This window comes from Engraulis encrasicolus, chromosome 14 (genome assembly GCF_034702125.1).
Source record: "Engraulis encrasicolus isolate BLACKSEA-1 chromosome 14, IST_EnEncr_1.0, whole genome shotgun sequence".
Classification (NCBI taxonomy): Eukaryota; Metazoa; Chordata; class Actinopteri; order Clupeiformes; family Engraulidae; genus Engraulis; species Engraulis encrasicolus.
Window position 1 is genome coordinate 32,078,365 of NC_085870.1, and position 17,995 is coordinate 32,096,359.

Here is a 17,995-nt window from a genome sequence, read left to right on the forward strand (position 1 = left end):
CTGCAAAATGGTAAATGTATTTATTTTCCCGCTAATTTGCATGAATCTCACATAATGACAACTACAAGTGTGTTTTTTTTTCTCTCCAAAAAATGATTTTGTGGTGGCAGTGGCACCGCATCGGCAAGGCTGGTCTCAGGCCTGACTCCTTCTGCCAAGGACAGTGCAAACTGGAGGACGAGAACGTGTAAATTATGAATTGTGTGGATGAAATGTGTGGCACCACAGTGATGCTCGAGAAGTGTTGCACCCCAATGAAGAACTGACAAGCCACACTATCATGTAGAGAGAGTGTAATTCTGTGCATGTGTGTGTCTGCCTGCCTGTGTGTGTATGTGTGCGCTATGGTTGTTTTTTTTATCTGTCACAGGCTGTGAGGCACACTCTCTTCCACTACTTTTGTGCTCTCTCTCTCTCTCTCTCTCTCTCTCTCTCTCTCTCTCTCTCACTCTCTCTGTCTTCAAGCCTTTCTCTCTCGTCTCCTCTATGTGCACTGCAGTGTATTCACTCCCCGCTGCTTGAGTCCAATGGTAGTCTACTCCGCTGCGCCTCCAGTTCACACGCCCATCCTTATCTCAGACTCTGACCTACAACGCGCTTTCATGCCTGTCTCGGAAGGGGCAATTAGCTGGGCCTACCTGTTGGTAATATCCCCGTGGTGTGGTGTGGTTTCCTCTGCTGGGAGAGAGTATAGGTTTCATCATGGCACTATCCACCGAGCAGCATTGTCTATAACGTTACAAGTGTGACATAGATTTTCTCTGTGATTTGCAACAGGAGTGGCGTTTCGATGGCCGGGCATGCAGTCTGTCTGCTTTCCAATTTACAGAGTATTGTAAAACAGAGAATGAATTGAGCTTTTTAAAAAATGTTTTACTGTAAATCACTGTGGGTGGACCAATACAAAGGACTGTGAATGGATTTATGTGACTAAACAACTGTTAGAAAGCTAAATGTTGGCCTACACTTAAAACTCGAAACAAAATCTTTTTTTTTTTTTACATTTTGTTACACGCCAAATTTGGTCACAACAAATAAGACTGAATCCTCTGTATGAGAGAGTGTGAGCATCATTACTGTATGATTTTGCTTTCAAATCTGGTTGATAATGCCATCTCCGGAAACAACGGTTAAAGAGAAATCAATTGCCTCTCTCTCTTCGGAGATAGTAGACATTATTTTACTGTACAGGCTTTGAAAAAAGCACCAGGAATATAGCAGTAATGTAAAACCTACCCAGACAAAAGAGAGGTGTAAAACTGAAATGAAGTAAAATGGAAATATCCATCTGCGGTGGGGCTGAGTGGTGTTCTGTGGTGCCTTACTGCAGAAGGCTTTGCTGCATACTATTAGACTAGAATAATGCTGTCCTCTGCTGGTATCACCTTACACTGTACACACAGAGACGTTGAAGCACTACTCTGTGCTGTACCTAAGCTCGTCACACCGACAGTGCCTTTTTGTAGAGCAAAATGTACAGTATGTACCTTTTAAGGTGCAATATTAGTGGTGTCAACAATGATCGATTTGGCGATCCAATCCAATGCGGGGCATGGACGATCCAATTCAATGTGGCAAGTTCCAGAATCGATGCAGCATTTTTTAAAGTTTCAATTACTTCCATGGATATTTCGGGAGCAAATGAATGTTAAATTAAATAACTTAAAAGCATTGCAAGACTGATACAGACTGATCCAGACTGATACAGAAAACAGCCAATAAATTGTTGCTCAGTATCTGACTACTTATCTGCTCAGTATCTGACTACTACCATGACTGATGAAACATTTGCTTTGCTTTCAGTAGAAATGTAATGCATTGCAATGCATTGTAGAATTGATTCGGATCGAATCGCATCGAATCACTACCTATTATCTGTAGGTATGATTTTGTACCCCACAGATTACCACACTGTACAATTACCGTAGGTGCACTATAATAAACATAAAATTACGTAATTGTTCTGCAAAAAGATGCTGCCGGAGCGACAGGCTTCGGTGAGTATTAGGAGTTTCACAATACTTCCTTTTCTCTGCGTGTGTTAACGACACGAGTCCAACACACTTCACGTACTGCCATAGGCAGCGATGGACAAAAGCAGCTGGAGGGAGATATAAGACCCTGGGGGCAGTGGTGGCCTCAGGGCTAGATGAATGAGCGGATCCACCAGGACAATGTTTTGCCCAGTGGCACCTGATTCTTTAAGTTGTCCCTAGTCGGTCTAGGAGTTAAGGTGACATACCTGTGGCCAGACAGGTTGCAAATTTGAACAGACAAACTAGCAACAGTGCCACTGAGGGACCCTAACCTCCATATATAATGCTCCCCTGCAATAGGCTGAATTTGTTACCAGAATGGCAATAACCACATTGTGCTGTTCCTTCTATCACTAGCATTGAGAAATTATCCATTCACTACATGCTTCATGGTTATGAATTACACCAAATTTAGAAAACCATCAGGTTACTATACATTTACATGCAGAGATGCAGCTACATTCAATGTGTGGTGTTGACACTGGTTAGCCAAGCAGAAATTATTTAATTGAATTGCACCAGGACCATGTCACTGGTGTAGCGTTCCTTTAAAACATTTAAGCCTGATGCTGCGTATACCCTGCATTGATTTAGGCACCTGGAGCGACATAGACGCTGCATTCATGCTCTTGAGATTTGAGTTTTTTCTTAAAAATGTGGATGTAAGAGGTGAATGAACACATTTTAATGCAAGATAAGACTAGCTAAATGCAACTTATTTCATGTTTTTATGTGCATCAGAGGCTGAGATATTTACGGTAGGGTTTTATAGGCTGAGGGCACCATTTCTTAAAAAGGGGCTTAGGCATTCAGCAGGTGTTTTTTGCCTTTTGTATATGGATATTGTATATTGTATATGGAGTATTGACTTGTGCAACCAAGTAAGGATATCAGAAGCCATCAAACATTAGGCCAACTCAAACTTTAAAGTTCAATTTATTGTGTTTCTCTGTACAGTTGTGAAGTATAAAAAAGAGTTGTTCATTCACCAGAAATTCTTTGTGCTGTAATATAAAGTCTCTTAAAAAATGCCACATTGTTGCAGTCAGAAATTAGTCACAAAGGATTTAGATGGGGGAAAAAAAATCAGTGCTTGCAAGCATTTCTGAGAAAATCAAGCATGGCTGTGAAATATCAATAGACTCAAAAAAGACACAAAAATAAATCCTCCACGGTCACATTCAAGTTTCAGTGTTGCAGCTGTTGTAAACAATACACTGCAAAAAGTCTCCCAGCACGTCTCTCATTGTCCTCTCTTGACCAGACCAACCCAGTCTTACACCCAGCGCATCAATATGATCAACAACATGACACCAAAACTATCATTTATGACCAGGTCTCAAGATATGACGACAAAGGTTACCCTTTCGTTTTACATAAAGAAGTATAAGGCCAGATTGCCAACACTTAAACCTTTCCCTTAAACGTGACTGTCACAGAAACATACTTGTCACAGTCGCGGCCCATTGCGTCACTATGCGACACAAAGAGGGGTACCTTTGCCTTTTGAGTCATGATGTAACACAAAGGGGTACAGTTTTGGCATCATATATTGAGGCCTGTTCAAAGTAACATGTACAGTATTGATGAGATGGGTGTGAGACTGTGTAGACCAGACACTAAGCAGCACTCCCACACTGAAGGCATGGCTCCCTCCACCCCATGTCCGACTCTTCACGTGGGGGTGTATGTGCGAGGAGAAGCCATCAGAGACTGCCCCTTTACCTCCGCATCTGTGGCCGGTATCCTCCTGTAGTCGAGGTCCACTGACGTTCCACACTGCCAGGGCTATCCCAGAGGCCAGAGGGGTGGGGTTGGGGTGATGCACTGCAGGGTTTCCAGGGCAATGGGCCTTTTTCGTGTGACACCAGACACTCTCGATTCAATGCAACCGAAGCCGGTACGAGTTACATCCAGTGGCATAGACACATAACAGGCAGCAGTCGTACATACTTGCTTCCAGGGCTCTAAATTAACTTTTTTCATTACCAGCCAAAATGGATAGTAGATGTTAATCTTACTAGCCAGACACAAAACTCCCTAATGGGTCAAAGTGGCTGGTAAATTCTACTTTCTACCAACCAAATTGAATTTTTCCACCCGCGTTTGCCTGGTTTGCGGGTGTTAATTTAGAGCCCCTGCTTGCTTCGCTTGAAACAGAACATGTCGGACATCACGGCAAGTTTTGGGGCTCATTGGGCTGGAGGAGGAGATTTCGGGAGGGGGGGTGTGTGTCAGGAAGAGCCTTCTTGGTCATCTGACAGAGTGTCCATGGAGCTGGCGGTCGTGAGTGCAGGGTAGGGTCGCGGCTGGTCCAAGTTGACGTAGGTGACCCTGGTGGCCACGTAGTGCTCCCCCTCCAGGCAGGACAGGATCTCCTGCACCACCTGCACCAGGCCGTGGAAGCTGGGCCGCGTCTCCGGCTCGGGAGCCCAGCACTGCAGCATCACCGAGAACCTGGACACAACAGGATAGGGAGGTTAGACTAGGGTACTCGACACATTGGGCTTCATTTATTAAATAAAGTTATTCTCTATTCTTCAGGATTCTTAGATGCTTGCTGACATTTTGGATCACAGAGAACATGGACACAACAGGATAGGAAGATTAGACTGGGCTTCTGGACACAACAGTATAGGAAGGTCAGACAAGGAAGGTCAGGTCAACACAATTGGATATTGGAGTACTGGAGGAGGAAAGGGGAAAAAATTGCACACTGCTTGCAAAGGGCTTCATTTATTACGTAAATAAAGTAATTCGATATTCTTCAGGTTTCTTAGATGCTTGTTGATGTTTCTGTCATGGATCACAGAGAACCTGAACACAACAGATATGAAGATTAGACTGGAGGTCACAACAGATAGGAAGGTTAGACTGGAGTACTCGACACGTTGGAGATTGTAGTACTGGAGGAGAAAAGGGGAACGAATTTGCACACTGCTCTTAAAGGACTTTATTTATTAAACAAAGTAATTTGTTCATAGGTCTTCATCAGGTATCTCAGATTCTTGCTGACGTTTCTCGCTTGGATTGACTGGGGTCCTGGACACAATAGAAGACTCTCTATGATAGTGGTTACTCTGGGGTCCTCTGTCTTAAATAAGCCTTTTGGTTGCAGTTTGCAGACTTCTATTTTTTCTCTTAGAATTCTCTGGGGTCCTAGGCCCATTGAATAACCATTACATTGGGGTATGTATTGGATTGGTGGGGTTATTTGTCGAAGGTTTGTGTTTATTTATGGGATTCTGGAGGTTAAACACTTGTGGCACCTAACAGTAGAGTAGGAGCCACTCATTTTTTTGTATCATGTTTTCTTTTGATCCCGGCTAGAATTTGCAAACCATACATAGACCACATCAACAAAAGGTCTCAGTACAGTTCACTTCTGAGGGGTCTGGGTATGTTTTGGAGTATTCACATATGCACAGAAATTGCTAGGTCAGAGGACAGAGTGCGCTTAAATGGCTGAAAGGGACCAGGTGTGAAATGCCCTCAATTTTAAAGCTTGACTGCAGCATGATTGCTCCTTGGCGTCGATGGTGGTTCAGGTGGTAGTGGAGCCTGTTCGGCACCCAGGTGGTTGCAGGTTCAATCCCTGCGCTGCCTGACAACATCGATGTGTCCTTAGGCAAGATATTTAACCCCAAGTGGAAGCCACTGCCACTGGTGTGTGACTGTGAGTGTGAATGGGCGAATGTGAGGCATGCAATGTAAAGCGCTTTGAGTGCTCGAAGGAGTGGCGTAACATAAATGCAGTCCATTTACCATTTACCATTCTCTTGGAATGGAAGTCACATGGTATGTGCATGGCACGGGAAAAAATAAATGGTTCCTACTGTAAAACTTACATTTTGGGTAAGGTTCTTATAGCACTTTACATCAAACTCTTAAGTGCTTTTGATGTTCCACAACATAATGTAGTTTCGTGGCTCTCTGTCAATAACAATGAATTACTGAGTCAAACTGCAGGGGGCAGTAGAGTGCAGGTAACAGTCAGTCAACCGATACTGATGGGCTATGACTCTGGAATGACACGCCCATGTATCAGACATGATAACAAGGTCGGAAAATCTCACACAATGCACTCCATAATTTTGGACAATCCACAGCACCTGATAACAGCACAATGTGACTGAAACCATACATGTGATTGTTGCCTGTACTATGTGAACACTGTGTATGTGTCTGGGAGTGTGTGGAGGTATTTGGGTAATTTCGTGTTAACTTTCACTTATAGGGGAAAAATCCTTACAGAAGCCAGAAATTTGTTTTCAGACGACTGAGAAGCTACAGGACCCTTGTATTACTTGCATTGCTTTATGCAGTGACTCAACCAACTATCTGGAATAACCCCTGAGAGAGAGAGAGAGAGAGAGAGAGAGAGAGAGAGAGAGAGAGAGAGAGAGAGAGAGAGAGAGAGAGAAAGATAGAGAGAGAGAGGAAGAGGTTGCGAGGGAAAGCGAGAGAGAGATAGAGGGAGAGAGAGAAAGAGAGAGCGTGTGCGTTTGCAAGGGAGCGATTGTCTTACAGTGCATCGGGTCAGTGCGGATGTATTGTCCATCGATGGCCATGTAGAGAGAGAAAGCGAAAGAGAGGGGGAGCGAGAGAGAGGTAGAGAAAGAGAGAGAGAGAGAGTGAATGTGCGTTTGCGGGGGAGTGGTTGTCTTACAGTGCGTCGGGTCAGTACGGATGTATCGTCCATCGATGGCCATGTAGAGAGAGAAAGCGAAAGAGAGGGGGAGCGAGAGAGAGGTAGAGAGAGAGAGAGAGAGAGAGAGAGAGAGAGAGAGAGAGAGTGAATGTGCGTTTGCGGGGGAGTGGTGGTCTTACAGTGCATCGGGGCAGTACTGCGGCTGGGGCAGGCGGCGGCCCTTCAGTAGGAAGTGGCTCATGTCGTAGGGGTCCACATCTGGGTAGGGGCTGGCTCCCCTGGTCAACATCTCCCACATCAACACACCAAACGACCACTGCAACACAACACACACACACACACACACACACACACACACACACACACACACACACACACACACACACACACACACACACACACACACACACACACACACACACACACACACACACACACACACACACAAACATGATGTACTTTATTTGATTCCACGACCACTGTAAAAGACACACACACACACGCGCGCATACACACACGCACGCGCGCACACGTGCGCGCACACACACACACACACAGTGTGTGTTGTCTATGTGTCGTGTGTGGGTGTGTGGCCTTCCTCCACTGGTCACCATTAAGACAACAAACAACCACTGCTAATCATTAACAAAACACAATTAATACTTGGTCCTAAAGTGTGTGTACTTGCATATTATGGTCTCTGAGTGTACAGTAAGTGCATGTGTGCATGTGAAACTGTGCGTGAGTAAACAGGTGTGTGTGTGTGTGTGTGTGTGTGTGTGTGTGTGTGTGTGTGTGTGTGTGTGTGCGCATGTGCCTAAACAGGTGTGTAGTGTAAGAGAGTGTGTGTGTGCGTTCGTGTGTGTGCGTTCGTGTGTAAACAGGTGTGTAGTGTCAGAGTGTGTGTGCGTGCGATGAGTCATTAGCCACAGAGGGCCAGAGGGTGTGTCTGTCTGTGTCCGTGCATGTTCACCGGGACTCCAGGTGTACGCAAGCAGAGTGCCACCCCACTTCTACATCCTTCTTTTCCTCCTTCTCCACCACACTACTCCTCTTTTCCTCCGCTCCGTTTCTCTACTCCTTTTCCCTTCTGCTCCGCATTTTCATCCTTCGTTTCCTCATTGCCTGACACTTATTATAAATGCTAAGCTGTGAGCAAACTACCGTACAAACATGGCCCCCGTTGTTAATCTCTGAGAAGCCGTGTTCCAGTTTCCATTTCATTCATTCCCCATGTACTGCCCATAACAGTAGACATTACTAACTAAAGATACACAGTTGTTACTCCTGACCTCTGACCAACTACCATAGGTGAATGGGAACCCTGCACCAGACGTATGACAAACAGCTGTTTCAGGATTAGATAAGATAAGGCATTCCTTTATGAGTCCCTCGATGGGGAACATTTGCGGTGTACTGTAGCAGCCAATGACTGTACAGCAGGATACATGCGTGACATTCCCTCCCTGACTGTACACAGTACAAGAAAGTAATGGGAAATGTTACAATCAGAGACTGATTGTACAACCAGGTTGGTCATGGCCTGATGGTTAGGGAGTTGGTATTAGCATCAGAGGGCTGCAATGCCACCATAACCAGAGTCAATTCTAGGGTCAGGTGGGGCCCCAAGCGAAAATGCAAAAGAATGAACATTTGTACCAAAATCGGCACTAATGAGGTAAAGTGTGGGCTGTCTTTCACTATCTAGGGGCTTGGGGGACCCAAGCGGCTGCTTGCCTTGCCTGGTGGCAAGATGCGCCTCTGACCATAACCAATTGGAAGATTGTGGGTCCTCACCATCGCCCATGGCTGAAGTGAGCAATGCTCCAGGAATTGTACCCAATACCTTGTAATATAACTGTAAGTCACTTTGGATGAAACTGTCAACTAAGTGTGATGTAATGTAATGTAATGTTAATGGGCAGTTGTCCATGGAGGCCCGAGGCTCAAATCCAGCCAGGGTCATATCCCAAACCCTACCCCAATCTCTCTCCAACTTGTTTCCTGCCCCTCTTCAGAATTACTATCACAATAAAGGCACAAAAACACTCAAAATATACATAAAAATGTAAGTAAAGGAAAAAAGAGCAGAATAATCTGCACTGTAGTTACCACGTCTGATTTGGTGGAGAACTTCTGTGTCTGCAGGCTCTCTAGAGCCATCCACTTGACAGGCAGCTTGGCCTTCTTATGGTCCTGGATGCTGTAGTACTCCTTATCGAACACGTCCCGCGCCATGCCAAAGTCGGCCACCTTCACTGTGAACGACTCGTCCAGCCTAACACAGACAGACACAAGAGTTTCATGAGAAGGAGAAAAGTCATATCGTTTTGTTACCTTACTCAAACTCTAGCCAACATTTCAGTAAAACCAAAACTATTTTGGATAAATGTTTTAGGTTATTTTTTTGCATATACTGTTGTCCCCCTTTATGTGAACTGAACTCAGTCCTCTGTACGTGGAACAAAAAAGTGAACAAAAAAAAAAAAACTAAAGTCTGTTTGTTTTCGCATTGTGAGTGAATTACAAAAAGGACTAGGTGCTCTTTATTGTCCCGTTAGGCTTTTATGGGTGTAAGTACTCTTTTTGATCACAGCTGGTCTTCTGCAGTAGAGCTCTCTCAAGTCACAGGTGTAAATTGTCAGGATTCTTTAGTGAACTGTACTGAGACCACGTTGACAAAGGTCTCAGAGCGCTTCGCTTCCGAGGGGTCTGGGTACGCATTGGAGCGTTCACATTAGGGCTTGACACTGGCACCTGCAAACCTGCCAAAAATGGCTAAAACTTGGCTGTGGCTAGTAATAACTCAAGTCTCACTGGCTACATTGTCATAACAAAGACATCCAAAACAATGTCAGGTTGACAGTAAAAAAGTGACATAATTTACCACATGGCAATTCATGACGGCAGTCATTGACATTCATGAATGCTCATGACAAGTGTTGTGGTTATGACATTGTCATCTCAGTCTTAGGAAAGGGCTGTCAAGGAAAGGGTTACGGCATTATACATTGTACACAGTTCAGAGCAAGGGCAATGAGTCCCTGCACACATAACAACATAACAGTGGCCATGGGAAACAGGAGAGGATCAGATGCGAGCTATGGAAAGAGGAAGGTTTGGGTGATGAGATTATGCCATGCATGACACCCCTGGGGCTCAATCTGAAAGCTTTAACAGAGTGACAAGGCAGGTAATCCTTCTGGCAATTAGAAGCAGAGTGTTTTTTTCCCACCATCTGCGGAGCATCAGTATTTATTTAAATAGAGTAGATGCGTTAATGCACCGGCAAATGTTATGGTTCTTTTAAGCACAAGAATTTACAAAATCCACCATCTGAGAACATAGAGGTTTATTTTAAAAGGGGCATTAATGCACCTGCAAAGATTAAATCTTTTTTTTTTTGAAAGCATTACCATTTAAAAACCCTTGGGTATGTGTTGCATGTCCGTGCATGCTAATAACCTACTGATGTTTATTCCCTTTCAGCCTACTGATGTAGGTATATGCCCTTTAGTTCACCCTTTAATTTAAAAGGTGGCGTACAGACAGTGACAGGAAATGAGAGGGAGAGAAAGGTGAGGTAAGCGAGGAAAGGAAATGACTTCGGGGTCAGACTCAAACCCGTTGTCCTTGGATTTATAGCATGGCTCCCTCAGCCAACTACCCCGCAGTTCTTCACATTGTTACTTTAATTGTCTTAAGGCAAGGAGGGTCTGATTATCCTGCTACGGTGGAAAAAGAAACACTTTAATTTCCAGAGCTAATGGTGTCAGGACAGGTGTTGCAGAAATAATGTCCTACCAGAGGCCCAGCAAGCAAAAAGGATAAAGAAAGAAAAGACAGAAAAAAAGAAAGAAAGAAAGAAAAGAGAAAAAAGATTTTCTTTCTCCTGTAATGGAACAACTTTATGTTCCCATACATTTGCCACTTTATGTTTGCATACAGTGAGACCAAAGATAAATTTGACAAAAACTCTAAAAAGTCTATAACTTTACCATTCTACCCTACCAAGCGAGTGAGTGACTCACATGCAGTTGCGTGCCGCCAGGTCCCTGTGCACAAACTTCTTCTGTGCCAGGTACTCCATTCCCTTGGCAACCTGGAGACCAAAGCCAATCAGGTCCTTCACGGTGGGGTTCTAAGCAGAGCACAGCAAACACAGAGACACGTTGGTTAACAAAACACAGTTACAGTGCATGATCTCAAAGTATAGGGTGTGGCAAGCTAGCGTAGCAGCACAAAGTATGCTCATACCTACACGAGAAAAGAAAATAAGAACACTCTAGTTGCTAACAGCCTTCATGTGGTTTTGGTGTTTTTATAGTGTTGTAGTTCAAAATATGAGAAACTATTTAGGAGCTGTGTTGTTTGTATATGAATATGTAATGTATTTTCAAAATTTCACTCAACGGCATGCTGACGTAATTGGAGTAATTTGAGAATGAACTTGAGTTTTCTGAGGCAACACTCTTATCACTCTATTAGTGATAAGACTAATAGTGTTGACTTAATGTCAGAAGGGCTTTTAAAGCCTTGTCACTCCACAAATACCTGGTGCCCAGGCTCTGTGCTGCGTAACATTACATTACATTACACCTACACACTTCCTGCAACATTCCGACATAAGACCCATTCCTGCCAATTTCAACATGATCTTGTATTGCTCATGCTGCCCTTGAATTTTTTGTCCAGTGTCTTCTGAAATCTTGGCTATTCTAATGGGGGTATGGTTTGCTAACACTAATAAAAAAGTTTTTTTTTTAAGTCTTAAAGGAAGTATGACCCTATGACCAACGAGAGTCAGAGTGCATCCAAAACCCTGGTGATGGCTATTCCATCGCAGGCAGGTCACCTCCCACTACCTTAGCCTCTGCTCACTGCCTATGAAGTGCCACAGGTCTGTTGCTTCATGTAAGGCACCCCCATCAACCTGAGCTCCTTGAGACAACACTCTTATCACCTATGTATTACTATGGTGACTTGTGGTGTCACAACCCAATCTAAGGACTTCTCTTTTTTTTTTCAAAAGATTGTTTTTTTTCGACTTTATTCGACAGGACAGTGTGAGAGGTGTACAGGAAGTGAATGGGGAGAAAGACGGGGAGGGGTCGGCAAAGGACCCGGGATAGGAATCAAACCCGTGTCAGACGCATGGTAGACGAGTGCCCCACCGGTTGGCCACGGCAGGGCCTCAATCTATGGACTTCTAGTCAATTTTCAGGGGGCCATTTGCTAATTCTTGTGGGTTTTTTTTCTTGGCAACACTTGGCGCTAGCTGCTTTACCCTCTGCTCGCTGCGTATGAAGTGGCGCAGGTCCCCGTGTTTCATGTAGGGCAGGACGACCAGGGGCAGGCCCTCTGCAGGCAGCAGGATGCCCAGGAGAGAGAGCACGTGGGGGTGGTGGAACGCCTTCATGATGATACCCTCACGCAGGAACTGCTCCACCTCCTCCAGGTCTGTTATTCCTGTCGCACACAGATGAAGGCAAGACAGGTTGACAGACAGACAGACAAGCAGACAGGCAGGAGAACAGAGTTTAGTGCTTTTATTTGGATCTCAGCCTATGGAAAGTGGAGGGGGAGAGAGAGAGAGAGAGAGAGAGAGAGAGAGAGAGAGAGAGAGAGAGAGAGAGAGAGAGAGAGAGAGAGAGAGAGAGGGAGAGAGAGAGAGAGAGAGAGAGAGAGAGAGAGAGAGAGAGAGAGAGAGAGAGAGAGAGCTGCCTACCTTTCAGGGTGGCGCTTGATCAAATTTAGAGTGATTTTTTAGAGTGATCAGATGTAACAATTTTAACACTCGTAGTCCTTAATTAGATTTCATTCTAATGGTCTGTCCACCATTACAATGTTGCTGTAAATCCATGACTAAGTCTACATTATTCTCCATTATCCGTCAAATTACAGTAAGGGACCAATCTATGTGGGTGTTTTAAACTGTCAATACAAGTGAGTTGTGAGTGCTCGTAATGAAATTTCATTCCTCTATTGAACAAAGTCTGAGCGTGGTGGTGTGCTTACTGGTCAGTGACTTGACGGCGCAGTGCGTCTCATTATTATGGCCATCCTTCAGGTAGCCGTGGTACACCGTTCCAAAATGACCTGAGGAAACAACATGACGGGAAGAACAAGAAGCAACGCTATGAGCATCAGTTCAGTAATTGAAAAGAAAATTGCTGGCATGGGTACAACAGTGATAAAAGTGAACTGAACTCGACAGTATTACAGTAGAGTGGAAAACTGATGTTGCAACTTCATGGGGAAATAAAACAAGGGAAGGGGCTTTGAGGAAAATACCATTGGATGTGACATAGTAAGAGCATATAGCACATACGTACACGCTACAACACAAATGGATACAGTCAGTGAACATACTGCAGCTGAAGATAGATTTATGCAGTGATGGTATCATTGGGCATGCAGTATGACCTCCATCAGTGCCCTTCATCAGTGTTTATTGCAGAATAAGCCATTTCACTTAATCCATCCTGGAAAATCAGTGCACGGGTGTGGCGGAGTGGTAGACTAGCTGGTTGGAGTTTGTCGTGACCTAAAGCATTAGCAGATGTACAGTATCTGGAGCACATATTTGAACAGGGTGTGGATCTAGTAACGCACCCTTTCCGATAACCTGTCCGTAGTGGACGGTGAGCGTGTCGGCAGGGATCAGCACGTCCTTGACCTCCTCCAGAAGGTCGTCTCGGAGGGCCTTCATGTTGATGCCGTCTGGGGCGAGCAGGGGCAGCGAGGCGCTGAAGGCTCCGGCGTAGGCCAGACCGTGGAAGGCCAGCGGGGCCGAGCCAGAGCCGGAGCCGCCGCCAGACGTGGGGCTGAAGGAGGGATCTGGCGACACAGGAGTTTCAGAGTGGGAGACTGCCGTGACAGCAAGAACCCCAGAAGACACGTCAAGCAGTGTAGTGGCACATGGGTGCGTTTCCCGACAGCATCGCTGCTAAACAGCTAGCAACCTAGTAGGTTGCCAATGGGAAAATGCATTGCAATCAAGCTAACTAAGTTGCTAACTTAATTAACAATGATGCTGCCGAGAATCACATCCCCAGACTATCAAGGAAGTAGACGCAGGCCAAAAGGAAATTCAAAGAATCTTTTATCTGTGCTCTGTTTGATGATTATTACTATTATTTACATTAATGAAAAAGGAGCTTTCTAAGATCTTAAATTCTCCAAGTTTTTATTTCTTTCTTCAGTTTAATTCTGGTAGACCTACAGTAAGTAGTAGTAAAAAAAAATACATATCCTACTGCATTCTTAATTCTTAACTGCATCAACTATAAATTGCCCAGTGTAACATCTTTTTTTTAAATCAAAGTCACGACAATTTTAGGAAGAGATACTTTCCTGTGGGATCTGTGAGGACTAGAGAGGATACTAGATCTGTGAGGACCTCAAGAAAAAATTGATTATGCCATTTCAATCAATCAATCAGTCAATCAATCAAACAGTCAATCAGTCAACCAATCAATCAATATAATATATTATGTACATCCGTCAGGGGTCTCACCTCTCCTGTAGTCCCCCATGAGGAGATGGTCGGAGCCTGGCCCACCTCGACTGGAGTGACGAGACAACCGATTCTCAATGGCTGCTGCAGAGCAGAACACAGTCAATGCCATGTCAGCAGGCACTTCAAAAGACGGCAGGCAATGTTCATTGGTGTAACTTAATTCCTTTAAATTGCCCACTATGATGCTTTTAAACATGTAAATATTGTGAACAAGGGTTAGCCACTTATTCCCTGTTGTGCAATGTGGTGTCAGATTTTACCACGCCACATTCCTTCAAGCTCAATAAAATGCTGCTCTTGCAGCAGCCTGGCTTGTACCGACATGTTACTTTCCGTTCCTTCATTAGGACACCTTATTAAGTTTCCCTCGGCTGGTGTGTAAAAAACGGTGCAGTTTTGGCACAGCTTCTCACCAATTTAGTGACTTTAGACATAAAACTGTTTTTTTTTCCAGTTGCAGATTTTAACTGGGGGTGTTTATATTTATTGATCCAGTTCTGTTCACTGCTAGTCATTATTACTTATCACACTTCTTCAGTGAGGTTCAGAGCATTTTTATCCTCGAACATGTAACCTTTTCCTTGCTGTTGCTGTTATTTAACACAAAAGGAGACAGTGCTTCTGCAGACAATCCACCGCAACCAAGGCAGGACCAGGATAAGAAAGCTTGGATGTCTTCTTATTTTTATACGTGTTAATGAAGGTGCATGAAATGTTCTTTTATTACAAAGGCGTCAAAAGTAAAAGTAAATAATAATAATAATAATCAGAAACGCTGTTTCCTTCCAACGCAGGTAACTTATCAGAGTAACCATTTGACCTGTGTACTTCTCTTACAATCAGCTGACTGCAGTGGTTGGGTTAAATTTGTGTAGGGTCTTTTTTAGGTGTTTAGCACTTTTCAGTACCAACACAGTCTATCTATCTCATTAGGTACAATGGAGTTAACGGTGTAACAGCTATGTAAGATCATGTGCTAGTGTTGTACTTGTACACCATGGATTTACTGTTTCTTTTGCCACCTCTGTTTTATTGTTGCTGTTGATGTTGTTGTTATCTACATTTTCTTCATCTCTCCTCACCCTTCTTCTTCTTCTTCCTGAGTGTGTACATGATGATGGAGGCCAGGGCCGCCCCGACCAGCAGGGCCAAGATTATGCTACACACGATGATCGCCACCGTCTCATTGCGCACGTACCTCACCCAGCCCACCTCATGGATCTGCCCATTCACAGACACCTGTGATGTGGAGAAAAAAATGGCAAACAGAATAGACGCCAGTCCATATTACACTACATAGTGTAGTACATAGCCACAGGCTGATACAGTGTATGACATTTGGTATTGAATATTATAGTATAAATGGAGTCAAAACAACACTTGGCTCCTTTGACGGTTTTCCTATTTGAAAATGTACAGAGTAAGGAATAAGAATTAGGACAACAATTTGGGATCAGCTATTTCAGAAAATGTCTCTGTCCCATATGAATTAGTTTTTTTTATTCAAAGGGAGTTCTCACACTTCTGTAGTGCTAAAATATTGCGCTTCTAATGTGCTTCTTAAATGTACAGTGTGTAATAGTTTTTAGCAGTTTCTTTCCAGAATTCATGATGCCCATTCAAAATTCACATTTTCCACAAATACTTACCACCACTATCAAATTCTATGTATTCATTATCGTCACCATGTATGCAATTTTGAATTTCCAGAAATATATATTTTTTTAGCTGCAAAATGTATTGTAGTTTAGTCATATTAGTAAATATTAGTTTATTTTTGTAAACATCATGTAATGAAAAGATCAAATTTGGCAATAGTATGCACAGTTTCAATGAGCAGCATAGTTGCAATACAGTACGTACTCTGGCCACCATCCTACACAGTGTACCTTTAAGCGCGTGTACAAAGACCACAGACTGCATCGATCACAGTCAGCCAGTTCAGATTTAGATGTTGGCTTCCTTACCCGAACAGCGACTCCCTCGGTCGGGATGATCAGGTCTTTGGGTATCCTGCAGGTGATCTCATTCTCCAAAATCTTGGCATGGCAGTCCACCCCTCCCAGAGTCATGTTAATTTTCATGCATGACTGGACCTCAGTAAGTTTCACATGCTGAAAAAGAATGTACTGTTGTTTTGAACTATGTGAAGCACAACATTATTTCTAAGGTCAAGCGACGTGTTGAAAGAACATTACAGTAAATACATTTCTCAAATTGCTAACACACACTTTTAAAAAGCAACCTTTGACTACACCATCACCAAAGGTCTTAATTATAACATAACCTACGCCCATGGCCTCTGGGGACACGCATGGCCATGAGTGTGTGTTGGAAAATATTGTGTCATCTTTGAGGCATTGAGGCATGATGATGTGCCTCCCAATTTTTGTCTCGGAACATTGTGCTTGTGTGTGTGAACAGCAGTTGGGGAAATGGAACTTCCAAAAATTTTGCCAATTCTCCACAATGTTTTTTTTTTAAACTCTTTCTAGGATAAATAGGGCACAAGCTCACGTTAATAACTTTCCCATTAGATCTGACCCACTACCTAAACCTGATGTCTGCTCCCAATTTTATTGCATATAGCCTTTGGTGGCTTTCAAGATAATATTCACAAACACAATAGCACTAAATATTGTAATCTATAATCTTATTATTCTTCCAATAATAAACTGTTGTAGCATGTGACAATTAAGTTAGCAGTCCCCCATAATTTAGTTACCCTCAGAGGTGGCAAAATAAAAGAAGAAGTAAAACACAAAACCAGCACAAGTAACTTCACTGAATAACTGGTCAACTAGTCTACAGTTGCTATAGAGTGATGTACCTGTTTCTGTGCTGGTTGGATCAAATTTGGGGTTTTAGGTTTTTCGAGTGACAGGAACGTCTAGCCACCTCATTGGGTACAATGGAATAACTGGTGTAACTGCTATGTCAGATCATGTGCTAGTGTTGTAGTTACACCATAAACTTACTTCTACTTTTACTTTGGCCACCTCTGGTTACTTCTCCTAGGAGTGGACAGCTATATACTGTAGGTTTCTACTAACCCATTGATTCCTGAAGCACCTACAGAAATGGGTGCTGAATGCCTAAGCCCTTTTTGGGAAATGGTACTTTCTGCTCATAAAAACCTAAATATCTCAGCCTCTGAAGCACATAAAAACACGAGTTGCTTTTAAACGCTAAGATACACATCTTGCATTACAATGTGTTCATTTAGCGCTAACATGCCAACATTTTGAATAACAATATCTAAAATCTCATGAGCCTGAATGTTGCGCTATGCAGCTCGAGGCGCCAGGGTCAATGTTGTGCAACGCAACATCCATGGGTCCAAGCATCAATGGGTTAACTACATTGTCAGATTAAGGCACATACATGCAGGGAGACTTCGTCTTGGCCTGGGCTGAGCTTGAGCGTGTGGTCCTCCTGCTCGATGGGGATTGGTCGGGCGTAAGGGTGGCAAGAGAAGCGGCTCTTCAGCAGGCCCTTGGCTCCATCCATGTCCACATACAGCATCCCATCAGACTCCGGGCACTGGGGGCTCAGGCACCGCACCTCAGTGGGATGCCCCGTGTGCTTACACTCCTTGAGTTTCACAGAACAAATGGTGACTAAGTCACTTTTTCCCTATATAGACTGTGTGTGTGCTATTAAGGTAAAATAATATCTACAAATTCACAGACAAAGGAAATTTCAATGTTAGATGTGAAAACACATGACTAAGTATCAGCAAACAAATCATGGAATTACAAAACTGCACATACAAGGTCCAATGCC

General features: G+C 43.7%; 1 protein-coding gene across 2 annotated transcripts in view; it reads right to left on the reverse strand.

Moving 5' to 3' along the window:
- Nucleotides 1–2,849: 2,849 nt before the first annotated feature.
- Nucleotides 2,850–17,995, reverse strand: part of mst1ra (macrophage stimulating 1 receptor a) — a 38,884-nt gene continuing 23,738 nt past the window's right edge. Inside the window, exons 11-21 of one of the 2 annotated variants that reach the window (XM_063215437.1) lie at nt 17,594–17,803; nt 16,177–16,323; nt 15,292–15,448; nt 14,207–14,290; nt 13,303–13,527; nt 12,706–12,786; nt 11,975–12,156; nt 10,719–10,828; nt 8,800–8,965; nt 6,867–7,003; nt 2,850–4,493 (exon numbers count right to left, since the gene is read on the reverse strand). In XM_063215437.1, coding sequence (XP_063071507.1) covers nt 4,271–4,493; nt 6,867–7,003; nt 8,800–8,965; nt 10,719–10,828; nt 11,975–12,156; nt 12,706–12,786; nt 13,303–13,527; nt 14,207–14,290; nt 15,292–15,448; nt 16,177–16,323; nt 17,594–17,803 — 1,722 coding nt within the window. In that variant the 3' untranslated portion in view covers nt 2,850–4,270. Of the gene's footprint in view, nt 4,494–6,866; nt 7,004–8,799; nt 8,966–10,718; nt 10,829–11,974; nt 12,157–12,705; nt 12,787–13,302; nt 13,558–14,206; nt 14,291–15,291; nt 15,449–16,176; nt 16,324–17,593; nt 17,804–17,995 lie in introns of both variants that reach the window. The other variant, XM_063215436.1, reaches the window with a different exon arrangement.